Source organism: Myripristis murdjan, chromosome 6 (assembly GCF_902150065.1).
Source record: "Myripristis murdjan chromosome 6, fMyrMur1.1, whole genome shotgun sequence".
NCBI lineage: Eukaryota > Metazoa > Chordata > Actinopteri > Holocentriformes > Holocentridae > Myripristis > Myripristis murdjan.
Window position 1 is genome coordinate 2,519,990 of NC_043985.1, and position 27,976 is coordinate 2,547,965.

Genomic DNA, 27,976 nt, shown 5'->3' on the forward strand with positions numbered 1-27,976 from the left:
TGCAGGTATCTAAAGAGGTTTGACTGTGGAATGTTAAAGTCCTTTTTCAGCTGGTCAAAAGAAATAAAATGTCCCTCCTTAAAAGGATGCCTAACGCACCTTACCCCTCTCCTATGCCACAACTGAAATGATGTCTCTGAGAGATGGAACAAAGTTGCAGTTTGCCAAAATAGGAGAAGTGATAAGGGCTTTTTTGATTCTGAAGTGGGTTCTAAGCTGTGACCATATCTTCAAGGTAGCTTGGATGACCAGGTTGTTTTGTCCAGTAACGTTTACTTAGAGGTAAAGGAGCACAAACCAGAGAGCTAAGTGATACTGGGTTACTCACATGTTGCTCCATCTGTAGCCAAAGTGGAGATTCATCCTCTGGTAGATCAAAGATCCAAAACATTATTTTGTGCATGTTGGCAGCCCAATAATAATAGAGATAATTAGGCAAAGCTAGATCTCCTTCCTCTTTTCGCCTTTCTAAGAACTCCTTTCGAATCCAGGGCACTTTCTTATTCCAAATAAATGTGGATGTGTATTTATCTAATTCCTTAAAGAAGGACTTGTAACACCATATAATGATGCCAAGTGGCAAAGGACACCTTTAAGAACACATCAAGACACCACACCATCAACACTGCCTTTGCAGATATTTTGTGGATTTCTTATCATGATTCAGAGAGCTTTATTTATTTATAACAGGCTACCATCAGATGTTTCAACTTATTGTAAGACTGGTGGTGGTGTAATAGTGTTGGGATATTTCTTAACACACGGTATCTATGGAGCATCATCCATATGACAGTGGACCTAAATGCTGGCGACCAGCTAGCCACAGTACCCTTTGTTCAAATGAATACTTCCAGCAGGATAATGCATCTTGTCTCAAAGTACTCACATTATCCCTTCAATGGTACCAGGAACACAAAAGCAATTTTAGTCATGTACAGTCCCCAGATTTCAATGCAACACAGATGTTTTTGGATGAGGCTGAGCAAGATGTTTGAGGCGTGAATTTATGAAGTCTGGCAGCAAAAGCCAAGACCTCATGCAATGCCCAGGCATTAGGATAGAGCTGGTTCAGTTTAAACAATGGTTTGGTTCATTCCTTGAGGTTTCTGAGGTCTTCGGTCTGCCATTTGACCCCTCTTGAATAATTGAAAGTCTTGAGTGTTGGCACAGACAAAGTTCTGTAAGGATTGTTTCCTGGAGTTTGTTGAGTATTTGCTGTTCTGGAGGTGAAATGGTGTCCTTCCCTGTTATAACTACGTAGGTGTATTTCATCAAGTAGCCAAGTGTTCAATCGGTCAATAGCAGCCAACTTTCCACATTTGCACTGACCCTGTCCCACACTGGTCCACTGTATTATTGCAAGTCTCACTTTTATTGATGGGATGTAATTTCTGAGCCCTTTTCATGATGATTTTAAGTGTGGTGCCAAGAAAATAAACTGTGGGGATTAGTAACAACTCATCTTTCTTTTTCTCATATCCAAACTATTGTTTGGTGTCTGTTTCTGCTTTATTACAGCAATATATCTTTAATGTGGGCTTGTTTTGACATATATTTCCTCCGTTCCCTGCTATTACCTCACATCCCCTCTGTTCACCCTGTGCCTATCTTTTCCTTGTTCTCTCCCTGCTCTGCCTTCTTTTGCTCTCTCCTCCTCTCCTTGTAACACTCATTCCTTTCTTCCATGTCCTGTATTCCTGTCTCTTTTCCATCTCTTTCAACCTACTAATCAACCATCAATTATTCCATCTTTCTATATCTGCACCTCTTCCATGCGGCCCACTCTTCCCCTTAATCCATACTCTCCCTCTCTAATCCAGTGTGACTGCGGTGCGTCTGCCAGATGGTCTATCCTTTGTGGTCTATGAGTTCTGGGATGGGGAGGAGGAGTGGAAGAGGTGAGTTTTCAAACAAATCTGGCTTGATGTTCTTGCAAAATCTTCAGCTTAAGCATAAGTCCTTCACTAATACCCAGCCATGCTTCAGTTAAATGTTTTTTGTTTTGTTTTTTTAATTTTGGTGACTTGTACAAAGGTGTTTTTGAAAAGCCCGATCACATTCAAATTATTTGCCTCCGCAGTTTTTCCATGAACAAAATGAATGATCCTAAAAATGAGCTTTCAGCAACAGGCGGAATAAAATGTCTGGATATGCTGACAAAGGCTCAGTGCTCCACATTAAAGCTTTCAAAACTAATTTGTAAGTGTGGACATTCATTTTGTTTCTTAAAATGCCTGTGAATCAGCAGCCAGTCACCACTCTTTTTTTTTTTTTTTTTTTTTTGGATATATATATATATATATATATATATATGTATATATTGGAGTTGAGAATTGTTTGCATTGATTAGCAATTGCCAAAATGAAAAAAAAAAAAAAATCTTCCATTACTGTCACAAGCCTGTTGGAAAAATTGGTGCATTCCAGCTTTAATTAGCATTCTCTTTCCATCCACTCACCTCAAAGTTGCTGAGGCACCTCTGTTATGTCAGGCCATCATACTTTAGTGATGGTGCTGGTGCTGGGCACGAGGATGGGCTGCTGATGTAGCTGTCTGCTGATCTCAGTTTCTGCCCTTCTGCTCCCAGCATCTCAATGCCATTAATATTTCAGCTCTTACAGTAAAGGCTAAGGGCTGTGCTAAGCGGTGTGTAGCATACATTTCTGTGTGTGTGTGTGTGTGTGTGCGCGCGCACGTGGGTGTATGTGTGCACGCGTGTGTGTGTTTGTGTTTTTTCACCCCCTCTTCTTTTCTCAGGCACCTCCAGTCGGCCCCCACCAAAGCCTTTCAGCATGTGAAGGTGGACACACTGTGCCAGCCGGAGGCTGTTTCTACTGTAGCCGTGCCAGGTTAGTGGTGCAATACTACAAAATGAGAGATCAAAACAAAAAAAAACAAAACAGAAGAGCACAGAATACAATTAAGGTGGCAGTATACTTGGAAAGATGTAAGAAGAAACAAAGAAAAGCATCAACAAACATGTCAGAAAATACTTTTGCAAGTATAGCCAATAAACAATACAGTATTCAGGGCGATAGATGCACATTTTGTTTGGGGTAGTGGAAGAGACAGGCTGAAGACAGAGAGACAAGGTTTACTTCTATCTCACAGTTTGTGATTGTAACAATTCTAACCTGCATCTAGACAACTGTGTCCCATAGACAATTCCATAGAGCAGAGGTTCTCAAAATGGGAGGTGGACCTCCACAGGGGGGTTCCAAACAGGGAGGCTCAGAGACTGAAGGTGAAAAAGATATTCAAGGATTTCTAATAAACAGTTCTTTTGTTAGTGAAGAGAGAGATTGTTCAGAGATTCAGTATTTTGGGGATATTTTGCTGTTTTTCCTATTTTCCCAGTAAGGTCAAACAGCTTAGTTCAGTTGTTGAGTGTCTATGGGATCAAATCTACACAATCCCACAATCCTGACATCTAAGAGTCGTACTGAGCTAAGAAGTGGGCACTTTTTTCCTAGCTTTGTCTGAGGGGAGGACCACTGTCTGAGACTTTGAAAACCCCAGTCATACTATTTTATGGGACAGCTGGGGAAATTAAATTTATCATTATTATTATTATTATTATTATTAGTAGTAGTAGTAGTAGTATGTTATTTATTTATCACCTGCATTCTTTATGGACGGTCATATCTAAAAATGAATCTCTTGATAAGGAAATTTGGAGCAAATGACGACGGACAGTCAAAGAACTGCAGAAGACAAAGTTTGTCCAACAGAGCAGAACAAAAGAGAGTAGAGTAGAGTAGAATAGAACAGAATAGAATAGAATAGAATTAAATCTATAGTCACTCCAGTCCTGAACGGAATAGAAAGAATGCCTTAGGCGGGCTCCGCGTGATAATACAGAACCCTCATAATCCTTAGAGGATGTTTAGTACTCAGTCAGTCAGGCTATTGGCCATGTAATTACCTGAAGCTCAGAGCCATTCTGAAATATGCAAAAACTAGAGCACCCTGGCACTGAGTGTGTATACTTTGCAAATGAATCCATTCAAAACAATTGACACTGGCACACATCCGTGGACCTGAGGCATCAACTGTCAATGGCTTGAGGTAATGGCTGGCAGACAGCCATTGGCAGCTGTGTGTGTCTAAGTACCATTCTCTACTCTAACCCTCATTTGTTATCCATCTGTCTCCTCTCTCCTTTCACTGTGTCATCATTGTGTCTCTGCCTCTCCAAATCACAGTTTTTCCTCAAGTACATTCATTTCCTCATGTTCTCACACTTCTTCCTTTCTGTCTCTTACAGCCGCTTGGTGCAGTCTGAACAGGGACTGAGCATGAAGATGTTCAACCACATGCCACGACTCCTGGACACTCCCTTTTCTCCTTGACTCTCTCCTTTCTTCGACCTCCCACTTTCCCTCTTATTTTACCTGATCTTACCCTCCCCTGCCCCCCTTCCCCTTAACCCCAATATCCCGTAACTCTTTTTGTAAGTACATGTTTACACAGTGCAAATGAATGGTGTCAACTGCAGTGAATATTGAACAGTGCATTTTCAAAAAAAAAAAACAAAAACAAAAAAAGTGAGATTACCTACATGCGTTTGCATCTCACCGTGGTAGCTGGCTGGCACAAGACTTTGGGTGGTTTCACGCTCTGGTCACCTCACGGAGTAGCTTTGGGCCACTGGAAGGTGGACTTAGTCATGTAGCACGGACCCTAGGGTAGAGTTTTTCATGTAGCAGTTACCATTTTGGGTTGTGCATTTAGGAATCAAGCTTTTTTTTTTCTTTTGTCTCTCATTAGGGTTGAGTGTACCACAGACAGTAGATATTTTAGAGCTTGTGTGTAGCTGTCATTTCATTGTAGGTGTTGAAATGGGGTCCAACACTATGTTCCCAAGGTGCTGTACTCCTTCAATGTAATTTTTAACTGTGGATATCAATATTAAAGGAAAAATAATGTCCATATCACTTGTATATTAAAAATGCATGATCTGGTAGTACATGCTCAGTATCAGAAATGATCAAAACGCAAGTGTGTTCAATTAAGAAAGTTTGGAATCATTTTGTCCATAAACACCATTCCAGATATTATTTACTGAACATGTATTAAGAGATTATGCATTTTTATTAATATAGCTGACATATGGACATTGTGCTTCTTGTTTTGTTTAGCAAACATAAAATTAAGGGAACATGGAGCTTGTTCCAGTTTTAGAAAAATTACACTGAAGCAACATAGCACATTGGGATCCGAGGGCCCTGGGAATAGGCTCCTGTTGAAATAACACAGGATTTGTTGTTCCTAACTAAACACATGGAGGCTAGCATTAGAATGTGTGACTACTGACCTTATTTTCATGGTAGCCATTTCGAACCTTAGTCCACATGTAACACCTAATCAGGACAGCACCTACGATGACTGCTTGAATGTAGCATGAAGATTAGCGATAGGTTACTACCTAGGCAGATTCTACCTTACTACCTACACTAAATTCTGCAAGCCAACACCTAGGCTACTGTGTGCCAACTGTATTGCCTTGAAATATGAACTTGTGTCCCTCAGAATTCTTGAACTGCATTGGTTTCTAATTCATTTTTTCAATTGGAATCTGCAAAATAATGAATTCTCATGACATTTGTGCAAAATGCATCGTGGAACACAACATTAGCTTGGCTGGACTTTTTTCTCTGTCAGTAGTTTCCACCTTGATTATAATTTCCATTCAAAAGGTGTGTGGGAATATAGTCTGTTATCACACATTTCAGCGTTATGTCCAATATGTGTTTAGTTAGAGACAGCAGAGGTTGTTCAGAGCATGCTGAAGTTTATCCCACGTAGGGATCAGTTGCTACATAGTGAATCAGTTGGGATTTCTTCATGTAGCTTTCATTTCACGTATATCAATAATGATATGGGGTTTAGAGTTGAATATCTGTAGAGTGTTGACATCATGGTCACTTAAGAGGAGAGATGAGTAGATAGCTTTGCTGCCAAGGGATTATTTCTGACTTAAGCAAAAGAGTCTGCTGCTACCTTGAGACAGAGGTATAGATGATAACTAGAGAGATACAGAGGTAGCAATTCACTGTTCTCCATCATGCAGCTAAAGTTTGTTTTCTTTTTGCCTTCTGTTGTATGTCTGAATTGGCCTGTGTTAGCTGTATAAGTCTAATAGAGATTTTGCATATTAAAACATTGTTCTATTATGATTATATTTGTATTATTGACGTCTTTTAGTGCTACGGTGCAATTTTTTCCTCAGTGGAAGTGGTGGTGGCTTTATAGACACTGCAGCTCTTCACATAAGTTTGTTTCAGAATATTTATCCATACTAAACTTCAGAGTAAGATACCCATCCAAATGACATAAATATAAAGCCTTAAACGTCACCACATGGTAGAGGAGGTCGGAGGGGGTTTGAAATGACTTTGACTTTCTCTTTTCCTGTGATGCAAAGTCCCCATAAACAGGGCAATACCCCAAGGGTCTTTCAAACTAGATTGGTTGGTATATGACTGTGCAGCACTTGTGGTGTGCTGCATTTCCATAGTTATATAAACACAGTTTCACTGATTGCATGACACTCCTGCTGAAATGCTCTAGAAAAGAGAGATCAACCATTTATCATCAGCAGCTCTAACATACAGACAGATGACTGCACTGGCCATACATATAGTTAGCCTTGACCACAGTGCAACCAAATTGAAAGGAGCATTTATACAGAACCCTCCTTAATCTTAATCCGCATCCTAATTGATGTAAATCTGGGCCAAAGTGGATCAAACGCAGAGCCATGAATGGCAGGTGTAGTTCCTCACATTTCCTCTGGTTGGATCCACTTCCAAAAACTACGAGTGGTAAATCCTTGAACTTGGGAATAGTAACTCTCCAAAATATATGGTAAGATGATCCCCAGGACGCTCTCATGAACATATTTTCCTGATGTGGTGGGACATCCGTAAAAATAAAAGGTCAGGTTTTGGCAGCATGATGGCTCAGGTGTTAGTGCTGTCGATGCGGTGGAGTTTGTGCGCTCCCCTCTGCTTGTTCCTACAGTACAAACACATGCAGTCAGGTGGACTAGACTCTTCCTGAACGGTATGTGCTAAGATAGCCTTCAACTTCCTGTGACCCTGAAAAAGGAACGATCAGGCTGAAGTCCTGCCTAATTTTGTTAATCGTTTTTTTTGGAGTCGCCATTGTCTGCCATTTTTTGTGGATTTGCTGGAAACTGGCCTGACCTGCCTCTGGCTCAGTGCTGATGATCTTTTTTAGCTCTTTGGCCCACATTTCATATTATTCCAAACCTGAAAAACTTAATACATCCACTTTGGGTCGAGGCAAAGTCAAATTCAAGGAAAAATACAGACATGGACCATCTGTAAGGACCCTGATTCAATCCCCAAAACACCCGACTTCACCGCTGTTGCCATTAGCCCATCAACGTAAAACACAATCAGATTCTCACTGGGAAAGCACAATGTTAAAATGAATGAATATCATGACTTAAAGATAAAGTATATAGCTTGAGTATAATGAGAGTATTTAGAAATAGATGAAATGTATAGTAATACAGTTTATCTTGTTAATGATTTGATTGTTTTATGAATCACTTCATCTTTACAGCTCTATTTACTTTTCAAAGGTGCCATCAGCTGTCCATCTGACTGCTCAGTCCATTTTCTCTTTCACCTGTGAATGACAGTCAGTCTGTCATTTGCCAGTTTACTGTATATGGACCCTAGAGATGGCAGTTGTGCATTACCTTGGTAGCAACTAATGGGGATCCAGCTAAACTGATACAAGTATTGCTCCAGCGCCATTCCCTCCCTTTAGATTGCTGGGATACATTGAGTAGGGCATGCATGATTGGAATGTGGAATGGTAGACATATATTATAAACATAACAGACAGAAACTCATATTACAGTACACATATAGAACAAGCATGCTATGGCATTGCTGCTTTACCTGTGAAATTTCTCTCAGCTAACTATCAATGCTTGTACTAACAAGCACGGGGAGGTATGATCATTCATTTATTAAAAACCCAAAAAAAAAAAAAAAAAAAAAAAAAAAAACTACTTGCCCTCTTGCGCCACTTCAAACTGTGTCAAATTCTGTTTGCATTCAAGAAGGAACTATTATAGAAACACAGAGCCATATTGCATGGATTGAAGTTTACATGTCAGTGACATACTATATTGATAGCCATAGTTTTACAGTCCTTGTGTGCCCAGCTGAATGCAGCCCATACGTTCTAAAGGAGGGTTTTCCTTTTCTGTATGCTGTGCCCAGCTTGGCTGGGTTGTTGATATGAGGTAGATAGTAAGTGAACTGTCAAATTTGCCAATACTGTTTCCTGTTGATACATTCCTGAACGTTCCTCAGACTGTGCAACCTGTTTTTTTTTTTCTATCCTCCTACTCCTCAGTGCAACCTGTGTTCAGTCAGACAATGGAAGAGTTATGCCAATGAACTGAAACATAGCCTACAGTAAAGTGGTTCTTGTTTGTCAGTGAGGAACAAAGGTTTGTAGAAAGAAGGGGCCAAATCTGTTTCTGTAGCTTCAGAGAAACAGATGTACAGCAACTGAACAGGAAGTGTGTTACCAGGTTTACTCTTTTAAGGAAGCAGTGCTTGATGATACCAAGCCAAAAAGGAATTGACAAACATCAAGGCCGTAACTCTTCCCTTCAATGGCTGTGTTCTTTTCTATCCTACACCTGAGTGCATGTCAACTGAATGTCCAGTAACTTCTTTGCTGTAGTATTAGGCCATGCTACTCTTCAATGGGTTTTGTGCATTTCTTACCTTATTTTCCTGTTTCTTTTCTAGTATTCCTATGGAGGAGACAAAAAGAGACAAAATTATTATATAAAAATTATATGACTAGAAAAAATGGCATACAAGAATGAACATTCACTTTTATGGCAGCGTTTAATGAAATATTATAATTCTTATGTATGTTTCAGTAAAACAGCTTTCTCTTATGTGTAGAGACTTATTGCAGGGATGCAAGTAATATATTTGGTCTTTAAAGAATACCTTGTTGAAATCTTAGATAATGTAGAGTGATGCAATTCAATAAAACTACAAAACAGAAACTCATGACTTGTGTGTTTTTTATATTACTAGGAGTGCTTGTAAATACAATGACAATGCCCTCATCCACAGGACACGAGTGGTCACCAAGTGGTTTGGTCAGCATGAAAATGAAGTACACTGCATACCATGGTGGTCCGATTAACCCAAATCTCAGCAGCTTTTTTTTTTTTTTTGGTCATCACAATGATTTAAAAATGGAATGGAATTTCAGTGCCAAACAAGAAAAAGGAAAAAATCATATTTTGGGTGGCTGGTGATTCAGCACATATGTTTTTTTCTTACAAGACTTTAAACATGTACACTCATTCCAGAGGTGAAAAGTATGTCAGTACATCAATTTCATGCAAGTGCTTTACTAAAGTTCTAAAGGCAGTAAGGGCACTTCAGTTGAATATTTGGTTCGACTTCATACCTCTGACTGCACTGTCTCTCACAGGGAAATGATGCACTTTATTGCACATTTATCTGATGGTTGTAGTTGGTTACTTTGTAGAATAAACTTGAGCATGCAAAAAATGTGAGTTCATAAAACTTGTTAGTTTAAAACTACTGAGCAGTATGTGGAGTAGGTTAATTTAGCTCCGCCTGGACCACCTACATGAACAGAATACTCCAACGTTTTGGCCAAATAGCCTTTTTCAGAATTACCCAGACCTAGACAAGATGTTTGATGCCATTTTCACAGAAAACTGGTATTTTGCCCAAAATGTTGGAGTATTCCTTTAAAATCATCATCTGCATCTGCATCTCAATCAGACAAGGGGCAACATTGTTGATACTTAAGAACATAGCTTAAAATTTTACATACATGATTACATAATTTTGTAAATTATTTCAAACTGGAAGCATCAATACATGAGACCAGAGTTTCATATAAAAATTATTTTATTCAATTATCTTTTCATAAACACATAAAACATTCAAACACGATTCACTCCATGCGTGCGCACACACACACACACACACACACACACACACACACACACACACACACACACACACACAACTAAATGCTAACTTGGGACATGGATAAATACAAATCTCACTACTCAATTACAAATCTCAAGTTAGAATGCAACACATGAGTACATAATTTCTTTTTTTTTTTTTTTAACTTACAAAATAGATTTTTAACATGACAGTATTTACAGTCAAATCATACATATACCTATACAGAAACATCAGTTTAGCTGGACTACCCGATCCCCTTCCATTTTGTATGGCCCCGCAAGGTAACAATAGCTGTCAGTGTGAACACTCCCATGCTGTCCTCCTTCAATACATATTCTGGTGTTAGTGTGCATACTGTGCAAATTAATAAAAAAAAAAAATTAAATTAAATTAAATTAAAATGCATGGTTGTGTGGTCATAATCATGAAAGTTTTCCTGGTCTACTTGGCTGCAGGTACATTTCCTTAGGTGTTGGTAGCCAACAAACCTGACTTTATTGTAAAGGATTTCTTGAGGAAATGTATCATGTAGGTTGAACTTTGTAGCTTCTCTTCAAAAGTTACACCAGAATACTTCCAATTTAATATTGTGCGTACTAACATAATGAGCAAACTAACCCAAATTGTGTCTACAGAAATAATAAAAGAATTAACACTGGGGACATTTAAAACTTGCCCTATCCACTATCCTATAACTATCCAACGATCATAAAAGTGACACACAGATCAATACTGAAGGAAGGACGGACGTTTAGGGTGTTCCATCCAATGTAAGAGACCAGTCACAGCTGCAAGATAAAAAGGGCCACTCAATTGTGCTGAAGTGAGTCCATAATGCACCACGGTGGGTAGGGGGGAGGGTATAGTTAGTTACCACCATCTCCAAGAAAACAAGATGCCCAGGTCAGCGGTGGTAGAATTTTAGGAAGGCAAAAAGAATGGGGTTGGAGGGGTCAGATTTTTCCAAGGAGCTGCATGACGGCGATGGTGGTGCTCTGGCCGAAGATGAAGGCTCCGCAGATCAGAGTCACCACGCCCCAAACAGTGAGGGTGATTCTGGAGAGGAGAGGAACATAGTCACAACACAAAATTACTGATGAAGCATGGCGTCGCTCACAACAAATGATGCAGTCTCCCCTTGGGCCAACGCATTGCCCGTCCAGATTTAACCTAAATCAGACCGCTGGTGTAGCAGTTACAACTTGTCAAAGTTCCTAAATTTTGACACTGAATTATGCCGCCCTCACAAGACCAATCAGTGGAATATTTCAAACATTTGAAGCATCATCCCTTCAAATTAACTGCACCAGTGGTTTCTGAGATATTGCATTTGGAGTTAAAAATGTTTGGCTTGATGGGCCACCTGTGATAAAAGGTCAATTAGTGCACTTAAAAAAAAAAAAAAAAAAAAAGACTGCATTTATGAGATGTATCATCCCTCCAAGTCTCATCAAAGCTGGACCCATGAAACAGTAGGTATGGTATTCCAAAGTTAATTTTTTTCCCCTTTAATTATATTGCACCCATTAGGCTAGTTAATATAATTTTTCAAATGTTTCACCAAAATCAACCAGTGGCATCTCAAGTTATCACCTGAGCTGTCATTGTTTGGGTGACATGATGATGATTATAAGTACACCCAAAAAAGGTACCTGACCCAAGTTTAAAAACAATGTATGTATATAAAGAATGTGTATATCTATCTATCTATCTATCTATCTATATATATATATATATATATATATAGAGAGAGAGAGAGAGAGAGAGAGAGATAGATAGATAGATAGATAGATAGATAGATAGATATCTATATCTATAGATATAGATATCTATATATATATATGTGTGTGTGTGTGTGTGTGTATATACAAGCAAACAAAAATATGGCATCCCACCCCATTTTCAGAGGCTCAACAGTAATTGGACACTTGACTAAAAAGCAGTTTCATGGCCAGGTGTGGCCTTTTCCCTCATTATTCCAGGACAAATGAAGAAAATAAAAGGTCTGGAGATCATTCCAAGTGTTTGCTTTTGCACTTAGTCTCTGTTTATCAGACCCCTCTACAGTGGAAGTGCAATCCAAAGTGATGTCTATGCAGGTGAAGGAGGCCATCGTTAGGCTCAAAAAGCAAAATAAAATCTATCAGACAGATAGCAACAACTTTACAAAGATGAACTTGCACCAGAATGATGAGAAGAAAAAAATGTGGCAAATGAAAGGAACAGCTCATGACCCAAAGCAGAGCACATCATCTGTCCAGCATGGTGGAGGCAGTGTTATGGCATGAGCATGTATGACTGCCAGTGGAAGTGGGTCACTGGTGTTTGTTGATGATGTGACTGCTGATGGAAGTAGCAGGATGAATTCTGATGTTTATAGGGCTGTTCTATCTGCTCAGATTCAGCCAAATGCCACAAAACTGACAGGACGGCACTTCACAGTGCAGATGGACAGTGACCCAAAATACACTGCGAAAGCAAAGAAGTGGAATATTCTTCAATGGCCAAGTCAGTCCGCATACCTCAACCCAGCTGATCTGCTTTTCACCTGCTGAGACCAAACTGATGGCCGAAAGACCCACAAACAAGCAGCAACTGAAGGAGCTGCAGTAAAGGCTTGACAGAGCATCTCAAGGGAGGAAACTCAGAATTTGGTGATGTTGTCCATGGGCTCCAGACTTCAGGCAGTCACGGACTGCAAAGGATTTACCTCCAAATACTCAATATAACCATAAAAATTACAGTTATGTATATTATGTATAGTTTGTCCAATGACTTTTGAGCCACTGAAAAGGGAGTAACAATGTATAAAACTGGCTGTAATTCCTAAAAGGTTAATGCCATATTTTAGTTCAACCCCTAAAATTAAAGCTGAAAGTCTGCGCTTCAATCAAATCTTGGTTACTCCATTTCAAATCCACTGTTGGTGGTGTACAAGGGCAAAATTATAAATACTGTGTTACTTTCCAAATACATACACATCTAACTGCTATCAGAAAGAAATCTGCACATGCTCAAGGTTGCTCCAAGGGTGGATATGCTGACAAAAGCAAAACATTTATATATTTTTTTCTTTTTACTCAAGCATTTGAGTTTCAGTCTTCCAAGTATATTCATTTCTTTGGCATCTAAGTATTTCTTTGGATTTAAGTCGTGCCTATATTTACATAAATACTTATATTCATGTAAGAAAACTAAACTGCAGTCTCACCTGGTCTTACAGGATACTGGCTCAGACTGCATGGCAAAGATCAGACACAGCCCTGTACAGGATTCAAGGGATAGAAGTTGAACTTAGATAGAATATATACAGTGTGTGTTTCATACATGTTAGAGTGTGTGTCTGTGTGTGCTTGTGTGTGTATTCCTTTTACCTGGGAAGATAAAGATGAAGAAGGCACTGATGCCTCCAATGACACTGATGACCTTGCTGATGTCTGGCACAAACATGGTGATGAGCAGCGTCACTGTTACCCACAGGACTGTCAGCACGTAGCGGCTGCGGCACTCAAACTCCTCCGTCAGCAGGCCGTCCCACCGCCGCCGCCAGCTCAACAGGGGGTCCTGGATCACTGACCTGATGTGGAGCAATCAGGTGTCTGAGTAGGCTGGTCAGTGTAACAAACCAACTCTAACCCTGTCAGAGGGAATTCAGCTTTCCAAAGCGGATTTATATCCGCTTGCACACTTTTTAATTTCAATAATGAACTTTATGTCACATTTATTGTACATACAAAACTGTCAGTCTCCTAGTTGTAAATACAGTACAATATTTAACTTCATTTCACTTGCTCTCGAAGTGCATCAATACAGGTGGCAAACAACAGAAAGTCCAATGTTGACAGTCCAATATCATATGATTTTTTTTAAAAAAATTATCATATACATTTACATACATAATTGAACACATTTACCAGGTGAGGTGCCTGCGCAGAGCCAAAAGGATCCTAAAAGACAACAGCCACCCCAGCCACAGCCTGTCCTGCTGCCTTCAGGCAAAAGATACAGAAGTATCCACTGCCGTACCACCAGACTACAGAGCAGCTTCTGAATCTGAATTCCTCCATGTTTAATAATTTTATTTTTTATACAATCAATTAATCAATCAAGAGGGAACCACATTTTAATTTCATTATACAACCTGTTGTATAATGACCAATAAACTTCCTTGTATCCTTGTATATTTGCATCAGTTAGTTCATGGCGGATTTTAAATTAATTATTGGTTTAACTAAGTCACAACAGGACTAACATATGCAGGATCATGTTAAATAATCAAAATTAATGTTCAGTGTTTAGTTCATAGAACTGAAATTTTCAAATAATTTCCCTACAAAACCTCAATGTGTCACTTTTTGAATAAATTTTGCATTATCGTCATCTTGGACACCATAGTAGTCTGTCACAATATCATCATGACACAATTCTAATGTAAGACACTTATCACTCAGCCCTAGCTGGCAAGGACTTAAAAAAAAAAAATCCTTTACTAAGAGTCAGTTGAGTTATAAATTATTGTCTCCTTAAATGTGCCTAACCTGCCCAGCAGGAGGATGATGGGATAGATGGTGATGATAGAGACTCCAAACAGCAGCCGAGCGACGAGCATCAGAATGTCGTCACCGGTGTACGACATCAAAATGTCAGGCTTCACGTTCTTGCCAAACGTCAGGTAACCATAAACTCCTGCAACAGAGACAGACACATGACACCAGCTTGTACTTCACTGACAGCTACATGGTCAGCAAACATTCTTCTGTATTTTTATTAATCATCTGTTATAGATTTTGTACAGTGACGCTAAAACTGAATGATTAAAGTCACAGTAATAGTTTATAAATTTAATCATGTATAGTCATTAAGACAAAGAAACCCAAACTAATCCTTTAAACCTTTAAATTTTGTACATTTTTCAATGAGTGCCATTTACACCCACACTCGGCAATTTCAGAACTTTTTAATAAACATGAAACTATAAGCTTTTGTGCTCTTATAAAAAAAAAAAAAAAAAAAAAACAATACCAAGTTGCTAGACCCAACCATTTTACTGTTTTTTTTTTTTCCTCATTTCTCTCTTGTAGTCAAATTCTGGCCCACAATGTAGCTCACCAAATGAAACATCACAGGAGCATCAAAATAAACGGACATTCCTTTCCTTTTGCTCAAAAGTCAAATCATGATGCTCCGTTCTGGAGGTGAGGAGGAAATATTGACCAGTGAGAGCTTAGGTCAAGAAATCTCTTTTTTCCCCCCAGGGTCCACTTCATTATATCCACAACATGCTCTTCTCATCTCACCTGTCCTCAGACCTCTCCATCAAACATCTAAAGCTGACTTCTACATCACCAAAACTCTTTTGACCTTTTTAATTTCTCTCTCTGGCATTCCTGCTGGGACTCATAGAGATCTGAGTGTGCAGACGGTGGTGGAAGAGAGAAGGAGATACAATTCTGACCGGTGAGGGAGTAGATGATGAGGCAGAAGATCATGGAGACCACAGAGATGACGACCCAGTGGGAGAGCCGCTGGTTCTCCATGCTGCTGTAAATGGCAATGGACGCCTCGTGGCACTGGAACACATACAGGCAAGACATTAAACCAGATCAGTGGTTCTCAACCATGTGCCGTCAAAGCCTGTGAGTACCCAACCTATCGCTACAGCGGCTCATTTCATACATCAGTTCCCCCTCTGCTGTGGAATGAAATGTGGCTGACTTGTCAACACCCGAGTGCTCCGATAAGACCTGAAGTGGCTGAGCTGGGGGGGGCGGCTAAGTTCAGATATATGTCGGACTGAACAGCAAGAGCTTCCACTGTTTGTAGATCACATGCAAGGAGTTTGTTTCCTTTTTCTGTGGGGCAACTTTAAGTCAACTGTGGATATTCACTTGGGCTCTGAACCAAAAACCTCTTCCAGTTTTGATTGCAGAACACATTTAGAATTAATTAGAGATATTCCAACACCATTTTTTCCTTCCAGATACCGATTCTAATACCTGAATTGAAGAACCGTTCTAGTATTACAGTATTTCTCAATTGCTAAAACACTAAAGCCTCTTGTCTGAACCAAATTCACAGTGCTCTGAACCCATAACCCATAAGGCAGAACCTTAAGCACTTTTCGCAGAGTTAGACACAACTTGCAGACATATTCTCAGCCACTAAAACACATGTTGCACTTCTTTGACAAGTTTATACACATTTTCTCACTGTGATGCACTTATGTTGCATAACTGTGAGCACAGGGAGCAAAAGTCAAACACAAGTAAAGCACTGGTGTCACTGGTTGAACACAACAACTCAAAATTGATCACACTTGTGGCTCATGATGTGAGGGAACATATATCAGCCAGTTCAGAGAGCACTGCTGTGTGAGGCACTACAATGGACAGAAATCTGAGAGGAGGAGTTTGAGTGAGAGGAGGTCGAGGAGGTCGACCCAGTACGGAGAAATGATGCTGTGGCTGAGTAATGCACTTCTCATTTGTATATTTTTGTACTTTATTTTTATGTAGGCTTACTGTATACAAGTGCTAAATTTACAAGATTTATGTTTTTTGTACTTTTTTTTTTTTTTTTTTTTACTATGTACAAGTGCTAAATGCACAGGTTTTTTGTTTTGCAACATGCATTTAGCCTACAGTGAACAATAAACATTTATTTCTACAGCTTCATGTCATGAGCATTGTGTTTTCTATTTTTCTATGTAGTGTTTAGTGACTGCTCAGTAGTGTTTTTAATTTTGATTGACTCGGGGCACAATTTGACAACACAGTTCAGTTTTGAGCACAGATTGAACTGTTTTGAGGTGAAAGTTTGGTTTTGCAAAAGGAGTCTGAGGTTTTGTGAATGTAGCTTGAAAATTGGGTTTTGTGTTCACAGTTTAGAGAAAAGGAGAGCAACTTTTGAGAAATGTGTCTTAGCAATCGAGAAAAACTGTAATGGGTGAATTTGAAGTGATTATAATAGAGTTAAGCAACAATTTTAGCAAACATACGTGTAGGCCTAGTATTAACAAGGTGGAATTTTGGAACCTATGAATAGCAACTTTCAAGTTTCACAGAGCACGTTTTCCACATTTTTTGAACATGAATGGCAGTTAAGTGAGGAAAGTAAGGTCCTTTAAGAAGCAATGAAGTAGACAATCCTCAAAATGCTATGAAATGAGATGAGAGATTCAGATGCATTCTTCTTTGCACTGAAACAAACCTCCATACAGTACAAGGAGAGAGAACATGAAGGATAAAGTGCACCATAAACATCAGGGAGCTGTGCCACTTCCCTTGTCTGTTTGCAGCTCAGGTACAAGGCAAGCAATCAATGGTCCATGTCTGATTCACTCTGATGTTTCGACGTTATGATGAACTGAGATCAAACAGGGAATGAAATGAAGGCTATGGGCCCAAAGCAGCACAACAGAGCCACTTAAACCGTCGTGGAGGTCAGAGTACAGAGTCGTCGTCCCCGACCCCATCCCAGCTGCCATCGCACAGTTTTCAATCTTGTTTCTCCTCCCTGCCTTCCCTCCTCTGCTCCTCTCAGGATCTCATCAGTTCGCCTTTCAGCCCTTTGCACTGCAATCACTCAGCCCAAGGGAGGGAGTGTGTGTGTGTGAGGGGAAGGGAGGGGTCGGGGGTGGACATGCATCAATCCAGTCTCATTTTCCCCTCCTTTTATTAGATCTTGCTACAATCCTTCAGGGGTTACCCTGGCAACTTGGTAAGTTACACATCACTCTGTCCTGTTTTAGACTGACGGAGTAATCTTTTCCTCCGCTCTGCCCTGCTATTAAACATTAAACGCTCAGGCTGCTGGGCTCCCATGGAGCATAGCAGCCCCAGGCTGTGCCAGCCAGCTGACCTTTACACTCCACTTGCGCTCACTTAAACTCTCTTGAGAAAGCCAGGGTCCTGCAGATTATTGACAAAGCTCTCCCAGCATCATTTCAGTGGCCACCACAGTTCACAACACAGAAAGGTGCTGAAATACTTGGCCAAGAATGGATTCAGAATATGGACTCTGCATGTCAAATGTCTGTGCAGACATCAAACCACCATGTGCCATGTGTTAACTTGGTGAATCATTTCATTTGAAATGTACAGACCACTCAGACTATGAGAACCAACTGCTGTATAATAATACTATAGTGAATCTGACTGCCTCTAATTTGTACTAGTTGGGGGGTGGGCAGGTACAGTTTGCTACGGCTCTTTGGCAGGAAGTAGATCTCATCAACAGAAGGCAGGTATCTGTGCCACAGACCCAAGTTATTCGGAGCCAGTTCCATCACCTTGTCAGAAGACCAAGAGAACGCACAAAATCACTGCTTCAACTTAGCCCAAAGCCAGTGCTGACTGCTTTAATATCTTTGGATTTAACATGGATGTTGTTATTTGTTGTCGTGGTGTAGAGCAAGTTTTAAACTGAAATAAACTGTCAGCATTAGTTATCTCAGCACTGTCAAAATTGACATTAACATCTCGAAACATTTTCTGGTCCGAGTTTGATAGCATTTTTTTTATTTTATTTAATTTTATTAATAAGTTGATAACACATGTAAAAGATCCACCTCATGGTTTAACATATTTAAACAAGATTATCGGCAAACATGATCCAGAAACCCTATTCATTTTTTGCTGCAGACATAACAAAAAATAAATAAATAAATAAAAATGAACTGGATATGTCCTGGAAGTCCTGATCTGTATGGTGGTTTACGGGTTTTTGGAAAGAGCTGTTGCTGCTGAGTTTTTCACAGCTGATGGTTTGAGCTCCACAAAAGAACAGCCATCCAGACCCATTGTACTGGGAAGATGGGAGACGGGAACAATTGCAGACCGACTGGAAACCTCGCCAAGTCAAACAGAAACTATGTGGATGGTTAGACTGTATGAGAGGTAAAAGGAAAATATTTTTCCCCTATTTTGAGGGAATTGGTCCTTTAATATTAAATCAATCATCTATTACTGACCGAATTCAGCAGTAAGTAAGCTTGATACAACAGAGTCAGTAACATCAAATGTAGGCAAATATCAACATCACTTTAGACAACAAGATTGGCACAGCAGACAATAACATATACTTGCATGCATGCACTTACAGTCTCACATTTGTAACAGAGATATTTCCCACTCCCTAAAATTCATAGGTGCACACACACACACACACACACACACAGCCTGCAGCCACCATGTTGCATTACACATGTCTGAAATAGTCTTCACTGAACATCCACTCACTTGGAAACCGAAGCAGATGGTTGGGATGACGCTGAACATGGAAGCCCAAGAGCTGATCCTACACACACACACACACACACACACACACACACGGCAGGAGAACACGTCACTTTGGTTGAGTTCACAAATGTCAAAAAATAGAAAAAAAAAAAATATTAGGGCTCACTTTCTAATGCCATGACATTTAAAGACACTTCACTATAGAGTTCATCTGTCAATCAAAGGTGCCAACAGCTGACAAGAGCAAGGGAGAGGAGTCAGTGGGCCAGACAGAGCATCATGACACTGACGGTGGTTTTTAAGGATGGGAGTGAACGAAAAGCAGAACAAAGTCCACAACAGGAGGCTCTGATCTAGTTTGGTCGTCCTGGTGGCCTGGATTCAAAGCAGATTTATGGATGAGACTCCTGACAGCCAGTCTTGCTGGAAACAACCTCAAAATATCGACTTGTTCAAGTTACAAAGTATATTTACTAAAGTGAAGACATGGCCTACAGGGTAAAACTGTTGAAATAATACAAAACATTTTATAAAATGTCATAAAAATAGAGGGCATTTTACAGGCCCGTTTCCCCCCACCAACAACACATACACACCCAGCATAACACCCTGCTGTTTACCATTTATTTAGTGATTAATTCTTTCAATTTTCAGTCTTTGGCAGGTCGGTGACCTAAACCATATAATAGCATGACAGTCAGCTAATGCTGCAGCAACCTTCTTAGCCCACATAGTCCCATTGTATTCCAGATTTAAAATTCAACGACTCCTCCATGACTTTCAATTATTTGGAGCATAAGTCGGAGCGTTTTCAGTGGAAGGACAATGGCACCAAAACTATCTTGCAAAATACTTCAACACAGCTATTTGTTACATCCTAACAAAGTACAAAAAAATACCTCTTAAACACAGTGTAAAAACTGCATGAAAACTGTATGAGTTGCTCACATAAGGACTCACACATATTTCGGAGCATGTTAAATTGTAATGCAATAATGAAATCACTAAAATGGTCAAAAATGCCCCCAAAATACCATATTAGGACACCAAGACCTTGACGAACACCATAAAAACAGCCATTCTTTGATTTGGTATCAAAAACATTGGACATTTGCAAGAATTGCAAATGTCCAATGTAAGAATTGCATTGGATGGCGAGCGCTGTGTTCTGGAACTTACCCAGACACTTTCCTTTATTAATTTGTTAATATACATGGAAAACCAGACATCCTCTGAATGCCCCAGGTCTCTTGTTTGTGGCTGTACAGTTTCATGAGGCTGTGATTATCCTAGAGGTCACTGTAGGTCATTTTATACAGCGACGCCAAGTTTGAAAAAACTACACTACAATGAATGGCAGCTATCGGGGCCAACATCAGCACACATGAATCAAATGTGGCTCATTGACTCCTCAAGAGCCTCAGCTTTCCAGTCAAACCCAATTTATGCAGCTCCAACACTGTTCATAATATGCACAAATGCACCATTTTAAAATAGGTAAAAATAACACATTTGCATGCTAAAACCATGGTTTGTGCCGCAAACTGCATGGTAGGAGGGGTCAGAGGTCAAAGGACTGTGAAAATAGCCATGCCAGCTTTTCCCTCACCAAAATTTAGCATAATGTTGCCTTCACTCTTCACTCTAGTTTTAAACTAAGCCCTCTACAGCTTTGCAAGACAGTATGTTGGCTGCGGCCACTGGAATCAGGGTTAAGAAGTAATAAATAGCAGTGGAAACAAGTATTTAACAAAACAATTTTTGCCCCATCAGCCTTGCATACATTTTCATGACCTAAAAAAAACCAAAACAAAACTGTATCTTCCTGGTTTGCTACTGCATGTTAACCCTAAGTCCTAAAAGGGCTGAAAGCACCATCTAATGTGATAAATATGCAAAACAATACTGAAAATAAATTGTGGGATACTTCTGAGTGGCCTATTTGTAAAAAGATTTCTGTCGTCCCCTTACTTGTACTGATATTCAAATAATCATGACAATGTGACCCCGTCTGAGACTCTGATCTCATACTGAGGTAACAACACAACCTGTGTGAGAAAAGCTTAAGTCTGCCAACTCTACTCGCCCCTGCAGGAAGCTGATTTGTCTTCAGACAGCCACTTCTGCTCCTGAGACTGATTCTGAATTCACCAGCCACAGCAGCCAGTGGAGCAAATAGTTTGTTTCGTGCCCTGGATGCCATCATTTGTCCTAACACACGCACACAGACACACACACACACACACACACACACACACACAGACACTTGCCCGCTGCTGTAGAGGGGGGTGACGCGAGCCTGCAGTAAAGGCATGGTGTGGTATTTAATGATGATGGCCACCGTCAGGTAGGTCGCTGCCAGAGTGCCAAGCACACTGAGGAAAGAGGTTGATAAAACACAAAGATTAACCAAACACTGACATATTAGTTGTGCTGCAGTGAACGTGTGTGGAAGATTAGTTGAGCGAGTTCAGTTCTTTTTCAGCACCTGTCTACTCACTGTCCAGTCAGTTTCCAGATATATGCATGTGTGAGACTTGTATAAATATAAAGGCACGCATGTCTGAGTCAAGACGATTATTGTGACCTACAACTAAGACAAAAACTAGGTGCTAAAAGACCACACCAGTGATTTTGAATGTTTGGCCTGTCTACTACAATTTACCCACATTTTACATTGCAAGAAACCATTTTGCAAATCATACAGGGGTACTTAAGATTTCACAACATACAATCAAAATCCCTTGATTTTTGAATATGAATTTTTGGTTGAAACACACCTAATCATTAAGGATGCACGATATTGGAGTTTTTGCCAATATCAGATATGCTGATATTTTCCAACTCTTTTGGTCGATGCTGATGCCGATGCCGATATATGCACATATTTCTTCTACCTAACTGCAGAGAACATCAAGTCTCCTGCAGTGGAATGGACATTTTATTATGCCTGCTCTTATTGTGAAGGCCCACTGGCAGGTGCAGACATACGTAAAATACAACACTTTTCAAAATGTGCACATTCCACGTGGCAAAATAAGAAAATGACTCCAACTTAGGTGTAAAGCATGCCAAATTTATTTTTATGCAACATTTTCTTTAAAACAAAACTGATGATTCATGCTACTGAAACAGGCTTGGATGATGCTCTGCCTGAGACAACGCTGACCACAGCCACAGCCAGGGCACATTTTGAACATATCAGCATGTCAGAAATCTTGATTTAAGGCCAATATGGATATTTTATGGAAATTAAAAAAAAAAAAAAAAAAAGAATAAATAAAATAAACAACGATCAAACCACCCTGAAACTACACTGAAATAAAATTTGAAAATTATATAAAAATAAAAACAAATAAAATATCCCAAATTATTCACCCCTGTATGAAACCTAGAGTGTGTATGGCAGACTGCTAAATTAATGTGTACATGTGTCCATATGACATGTGACACCTGCGTGCGTGCGTGCGTGTGTGTGTGTGTGTGTGTGTGTGTGTGTGTGTGTGTGTGCGTACAGCTGACCTGATGTATTTCTGAATGCTGATCTCTTTGGGGATGGACAGCGGCAGGATGAGCAGGACACACAGGAGCAGCAGGGCGAAGCGATGGTCTGTGTACCAGTGATATGGCATCTCCGAATCCGGCAAGCCACTGACCAGCTCGTACAGCGAGCCACACACTTCCAAGACACACAGCGGCCATGCGGGGACACAAATACAGTCACAAGGAAACCAAGGGGATGGTGGGACTACTTGTTGTTTTGGACATTCAAGTCAGGCTTTGTGTCTCAAAGTAAGAAATTTGGTTTCTCATTTCGAAATAAATCTGATACATCTGTGGCCATGTGGTCGCGGTCTGAACCGTCAGAATTCATGTGGTTTTTCATGTCGTGAACAGGAGAACTGGTTTCAAGCTGGACGTCCCAAGTCCTGACAAATATCTGTAACACCCTAAAATGTCCCAGTTTTCAACATTCACGACCAAGTTGTCCTGTTTTTTTGCTATTAGCAATCCAACCTCTACTTTCAACACTACAACCCTCAAAAGCCAGTGACATCATGTTCACAGATTTTGCTTGCAGATCCCCACAGAAACATCTTGCTCTACAAGCACTTGGGTGTCTTTGTTCCCACGTTTTCAACATCATTATACATCAAAATGTCCAGCTTTTTCTACCGATGCTAATAATTAGAGTTATTATTCCTATTCCTCATTTTGCCGAGGACCCCCTGGAAGACCCTCAAGAACCCCTGGGGGTCCCTGGACTACTTTTAGGAGAACCAGTGATCTCAACTTAAGGAATAATTACCATCAACTAACGAATCAAATTCTGGCTCTTGGACCAATCAGAAAGCACACAACGCACCCTCTCATCCCCTCTGGGTTTTCGTTTTATTTCTCTGACCTGCAGCAGCAGAGTCCACTCAGCCCCTCCCTCCCCCCAACTCTGCACAGGTGCACCATGGGAGGGAGGAGCTGCCTGCCACAAACTATATAGGAGGCAGGGAGGGGGAGGAGCATTAGTGGGTGTGTGAGAAGAAAACAAATCTAATTCACTGGCAATAAAAGCTGCCTTGTTCTGTGCGTCTGTATTTTCAAAGAGGAAGGAAATCGGATTTTACAGCTGGATGAAGCAAAATGGACAAAGATGAATGGAGTGTTTCCGAATGTGTGGTTAGACATATATCCAACATAAACAGGGGTCAAAAACAGGACTACACCTCCACTAAAATCCACCGACCCACCAGCCCAGCCACATTTAACGGACTCCCCAACTCACGTTTCTCCAGCTGGTCATCAACTATGACCAGAAAAGCCACGGAGATCATGAAGAGGTTGAAGACGAAGCAGACCTCGCAGAGCTGGCCAATGGCGGGGCCGCACACCTGCTTCACCACCGCCTGGTAGGTGCACTGGCCGCTGATGGACGAGGAGTAGCCCAGGATGATCAGACCACTGACCAGGAAGACCAGGGAGACCTGGACGGACACGGGGGGGGACAGAGATCAGCCAAAACAAATCGAGGGGCGCTGGGTGGGTTGACGTGGTTGACAGCGCTGCCGCAACCTTAAAATGACACCGCTTTCTAATATTTTTATTTCTTGCCAGTGTGACAAAACGGTCACCACAGGGATGATCTCAATGCATTGTCACTGTGTTCTGGTTTCATATCTTTCTACCAAATAGAGCTGCAACCACTGGTCAAATAATTGATTAGCTGCCAACTATTCAATTAATTGCTAACTATTTTGATAATCGATTAATTATTTTTAGTCATTTTTATTAAGAAACTTTCAAAATTCCCTAATTCCAGCTTCTTTTCTTTCGTTCACAGTGACAGTAAACTAAATATCTCTGGGTTGAGGACGTCACCTTGGGCTGTGGGAAATTGAACATTTTTCACCATTTTCTTGCATTTTATGGACCAAACAACTCATCGACGAATCAAGAAAATAATCCACAGATTAAATGATAACAAACACAATCGTTAGTTGCAGCTCAGCTCCTACAGAATCCCAGGAGATTCCCTTTCTGTCCCTGCTAACAGCATGATAGGGGGATTAATGTCACCTTCCCCGATCAACACCCCTGCTGACACAAATAGCTCGAGTACAAAAATAAATAAATAAATAAATAAAACATCCGTTGTGTTGTGGGTCTCCTCTGGGTCTGCATGCTAATGAGGAGCAGTGAGAGTTGATGAACTCCACAGAGGTGAGGAAGAGAAATTGTTGACATTCCCATAGGCGATAAACAAGAGGAATGCCTTCTAGTACAAGAAAGGGAGAAGGAAAAAAAAAAGAGGGGAGCAGAAAAGCATCCTTCAGAATTGCTGATCTCCAAAGAATAGTCATAGGGTCTCGGATTAGTACTTCAACATACACATACGAGCAATTCAGGAGCTGAAAATGAGCTCTATAGGAGATCCAAGGGGAAACGACAGAGCAGAGAGAAGGTAAAGAATGACAGACTGGATGCAAACCACAGCAGCATGATCCAGTTAAGCTGCCCAGTTACTGTCCAGTCAAAACACAGCCAAGTATTTAGGATCACTGCAGGCTAATGGGGAGAAGTGTCCTAATCGGGGAAGTAAGGAGAAAAAAAACGGTCAAATCAAGTTTTTGACCTCATTTAGCCCCAATTACACTGTCCAACACAATCTGAGGAGATTACAGGAGGAAAAAATCATGTCAGCGTTGTTCTCCGGGGCGAGCTAAAAGTTTGGCGGCACATGCAGAGATGCACCAGAATCACTTTTCATCGCATCAAGTACAAAAGCTTTGAAGTATTAATCTTTGAATATTGAACAATACAAAGTAGAGACTCCATCTGTTAGGATTGGTTTTGGAGAGGCAAGGGAGGAAGGAGGAGGAGGGGGGCCACAATGCAAACATTCTACTCTTTAAATTTGTTTTACACCAATATTAAGAACAGGTTAAATGTGATACATCACTTCAATTTCTTTTGGTATCAGACTTTGGTGTTCAGCATTATCAGCTTGCTAACTCAGCTTGGTTTTTAGGCAGATATGATATCGCTCTATGGCCGTATACGAGGGATGTCACAAAGCCACAATTTTGGTAGTCGACACCAATGCCAGGGAATTTCCACAGTTCCCAAAAAACTTAAATCCCATTCAGCACACACTCCTTTATTTAAAAACTACACTGAAAAATTAATAAAGAGAAATGATGTATTTTAGACAAGTTATTAGAATAAGAACACCAAGTTCCAAATGCAACATCAGCCGAGAGCAGAGAGACCAAGAAGACCAAGCAGAGAGACCAAGAAAATACTCATTTCAGGCTGGAAGGACTGCATTACATGCCCTGCTGTAACAGTAAATACTACAGTGAGATTATGTGCTCATCTAGATTTATAGGTCTAGAAACATAACAGAAATTTTCAGCGTTAAGCATTTTAGTACGTTGGCTCGATTACAACTGGGTTACAGAGTAAAGTATCAAGAATTTCAAAATTTTGGTACTGAATTGGTAACCGAGTATCAATTCTTGTGACATCCCTACTGTAAAACAAATTAGGTATGAGCAGAAAGGAAATGTATGATTGAATGATGAAGATTATGAATGATTAGAAAGAAATTAGCCACCAAATTAGCCATTTCAGGACATCCCAGCTGATTCCAGTGTATTTGCTTTACTACCAGGCCACTGAAACCACCACAACACACAGGATATGACACAATGTGACAATCCCGTCGCCTGGACGGGGTGTCACATGTACACCATGACACTGTTCACTGAGCTTCCACATACAGGGGAACAGGAGGGGAAAAAATCCCAGTGTCTGACACCTGTAGTGGTCCTAAGCACTCCTCTATTCGTTTGCTCAAAAGGGCAGGGTGGGAAGTTAGAGAACAAGTTCGCTGCAGCAGGTGGAACGCAAGTAATGACAAGAACAGTTGAAAAATTAAGGATTTCTGTCTTTAGATTTTTCCCCCATGTATTGCTGGCATGGATGTTTGGTCCTGTGAGTTACACAAGACCAAAGGGGAAAAGGACCTTTAGGTTTCCTCCAGAGGGTTGCAAGGCTTTCTCAGGGGGAAAAAAACAAGGAAAAAAAAAAAAACAATCAGGATTCATTTCAGTATTAGTGTGGACTGTCACTGAAGGAGGGCTTTATCTCCGCACAGCAGAAAGTGATATCTCCCTTTTATCAAACGGGGCACATCTACATAGATATTCATGTGGAGCCTGGGAGCCCCTTTATTTCAATTACACACAGCTAAAACAAGCAGGACTCAAATGCACCGGTGGGAGGCTGCTGTTAAGGCGGATGGGACTAGCTTTTACAGTGCTTAGAAATTTACAAAAAGAAAGAGAGAGAGAAGAAGGAGAGAGAAGAAGAGGGTAAAGTGGAAAAGTGAAGCAGATGAGGAAAAAGCCTGGCAGGGCCCGAGAGGAGAAATGTCCCGGTTTGCAGTGGTGAACTGGGGGAGCAGAAAGCCACACAGATAAGGGAAGAAGTTAATCTAGAAGGTGCTGGGGTCAAGTCTCACACTGCCACTCCTATCAGGTGGAACAGATCACAATCTCCTTATTTGATCTCTCTGAGGGATCCAATTGGCTTCACCCCTCTGCAGATATGCTGCATGCACCACTCCAACACACTTCCCATCAGAATCGTGGGAATAATTAGACATATCTACCTCTGAACTTCAATCTTTAACTTAGAAAATCTAAAGCAAGTTGGAGGCACCAACTTGTAGGAAAAAAAAATTAAAAAGGCAGAACCCAGCAATGCAGAGAGAAGCCATCCTCCAGAAGTAGACACGTCTCACCAATCTTATCTTGATCTTTAAATAAATACAGATTTCTCAAAGCCCACCAGCTCCACGGTGACGGCGCTGCGGATGCCCCCGGCTTTGTCGAAGGCCCAGGGGAAGTTGAGGAGTCCGGCGCCCAGGGCGGACTTGAGCATGATGAAAATGGCCCCCATGGAGCCGAGCCGGGGCCCGGCCACGTCCAGCGGCGGCTTGGCCGAGGCCGAGGCCAGCAGGCTGATGCTTTCTCTGGCCAGCTCCTCCATGCTTCAGCGGGCGGACTGGGGGAAAACACACACACACGCACACATACGTACATACGCACACACACACAGCTGGTCGGCTGCAGAGTTGCCGGGCTTACTTGCAGCCACTTGGCTCAGTGAGCAAGGTGAGCCGGGACCGAGCCAGGAGGGGAGGGGTGG

General features: G+C 40.8%; 2 protein-coding genes across 2 annotated transcripts in view; one reads left to right on the forward strand and one right to left on the reverse strand.

Moving 5' to 3' along the window:
• Window positions 1–4,329, forward strand: part of necab2 (N-terminal EF-hand calcium binding protein 2) — a 150,320-nt gene extending 145,991 nt beyond the window's left edge. The window contains exons 11-13 of the mRNA XM_030053284.1: window positions 1,821–1,898; window positions 2,758–2,849; window positions 4,268–4,329. Coding sequence (XP_029909144.1) covers window positions 1,821–1,898; window positions 2,758–2,849; window positions 4,268–4,296 — 199 coding nt within the window. The 3' untranslated portion in view covers window positions 4,297–4,329. The remainder of the gene's footprint in view (window positions 1–1,820; window positions 1,899–2,757; window positions 2,850–4,267) is intronic.
• Window positions 4,330–10,109: 5,780 nt separating this feature from the next.
• Window positions 10,110–27,966, reverse strand: slc38a8a (solute carrier family 38 member 8a). Its single transcript, XM_030053283.1, has 10 exons — window positions 27,617–27,966; window positions 24,048–24,246; window positions 22,790–22,946; window positions 21,538–21,642; window positions 19,268–19,325; window positions 15,484–15,598; window positions 14,567–14,714; window positions 13,403–13,605; window positions 13,240–13,291; window positions 10,110–11,084 (listed from the first exon to the last, which is right to left on the reverse strand). The coding sequence occupies exons 1-10, from the start codon at window positions 27,815–27,817 to the stop codon at window positions 10,982–10,984; spliced, it is 1,341 nt and encodes a 446-aa protein (XP_029909143.1). The 5' UTR covers window positions 27,818–27,966; the 3' UTR covers window positions 10,110–10,981.
• Window positions 27,967–27,976: the final 10 nt, after the last annotated feature.

Coding starts and splice junctions, on each gene's coding strand:
- slc38a8a (XM_030053283.1), bottom strand. CDS start 27,817: ATGGAGGAGCTGGCCAGAGAAAGCATCAGCCTGCTGGCCTCGGCCTCG. Junction 21,643..22,789: donor AGCATTCAGAAATACATCAG/GTCAGCTGTACG, acceptor CTCTTTCCTCAG/TGTGCTTGGCACTCTGGCAG. Junction 13,606..14,566: donor ATCATCCTCCTGCTGGGCAG/GTTAGGCACATT, acceptor GCTCCACATCAG/GTCAGTGATCCAGGACCCCC.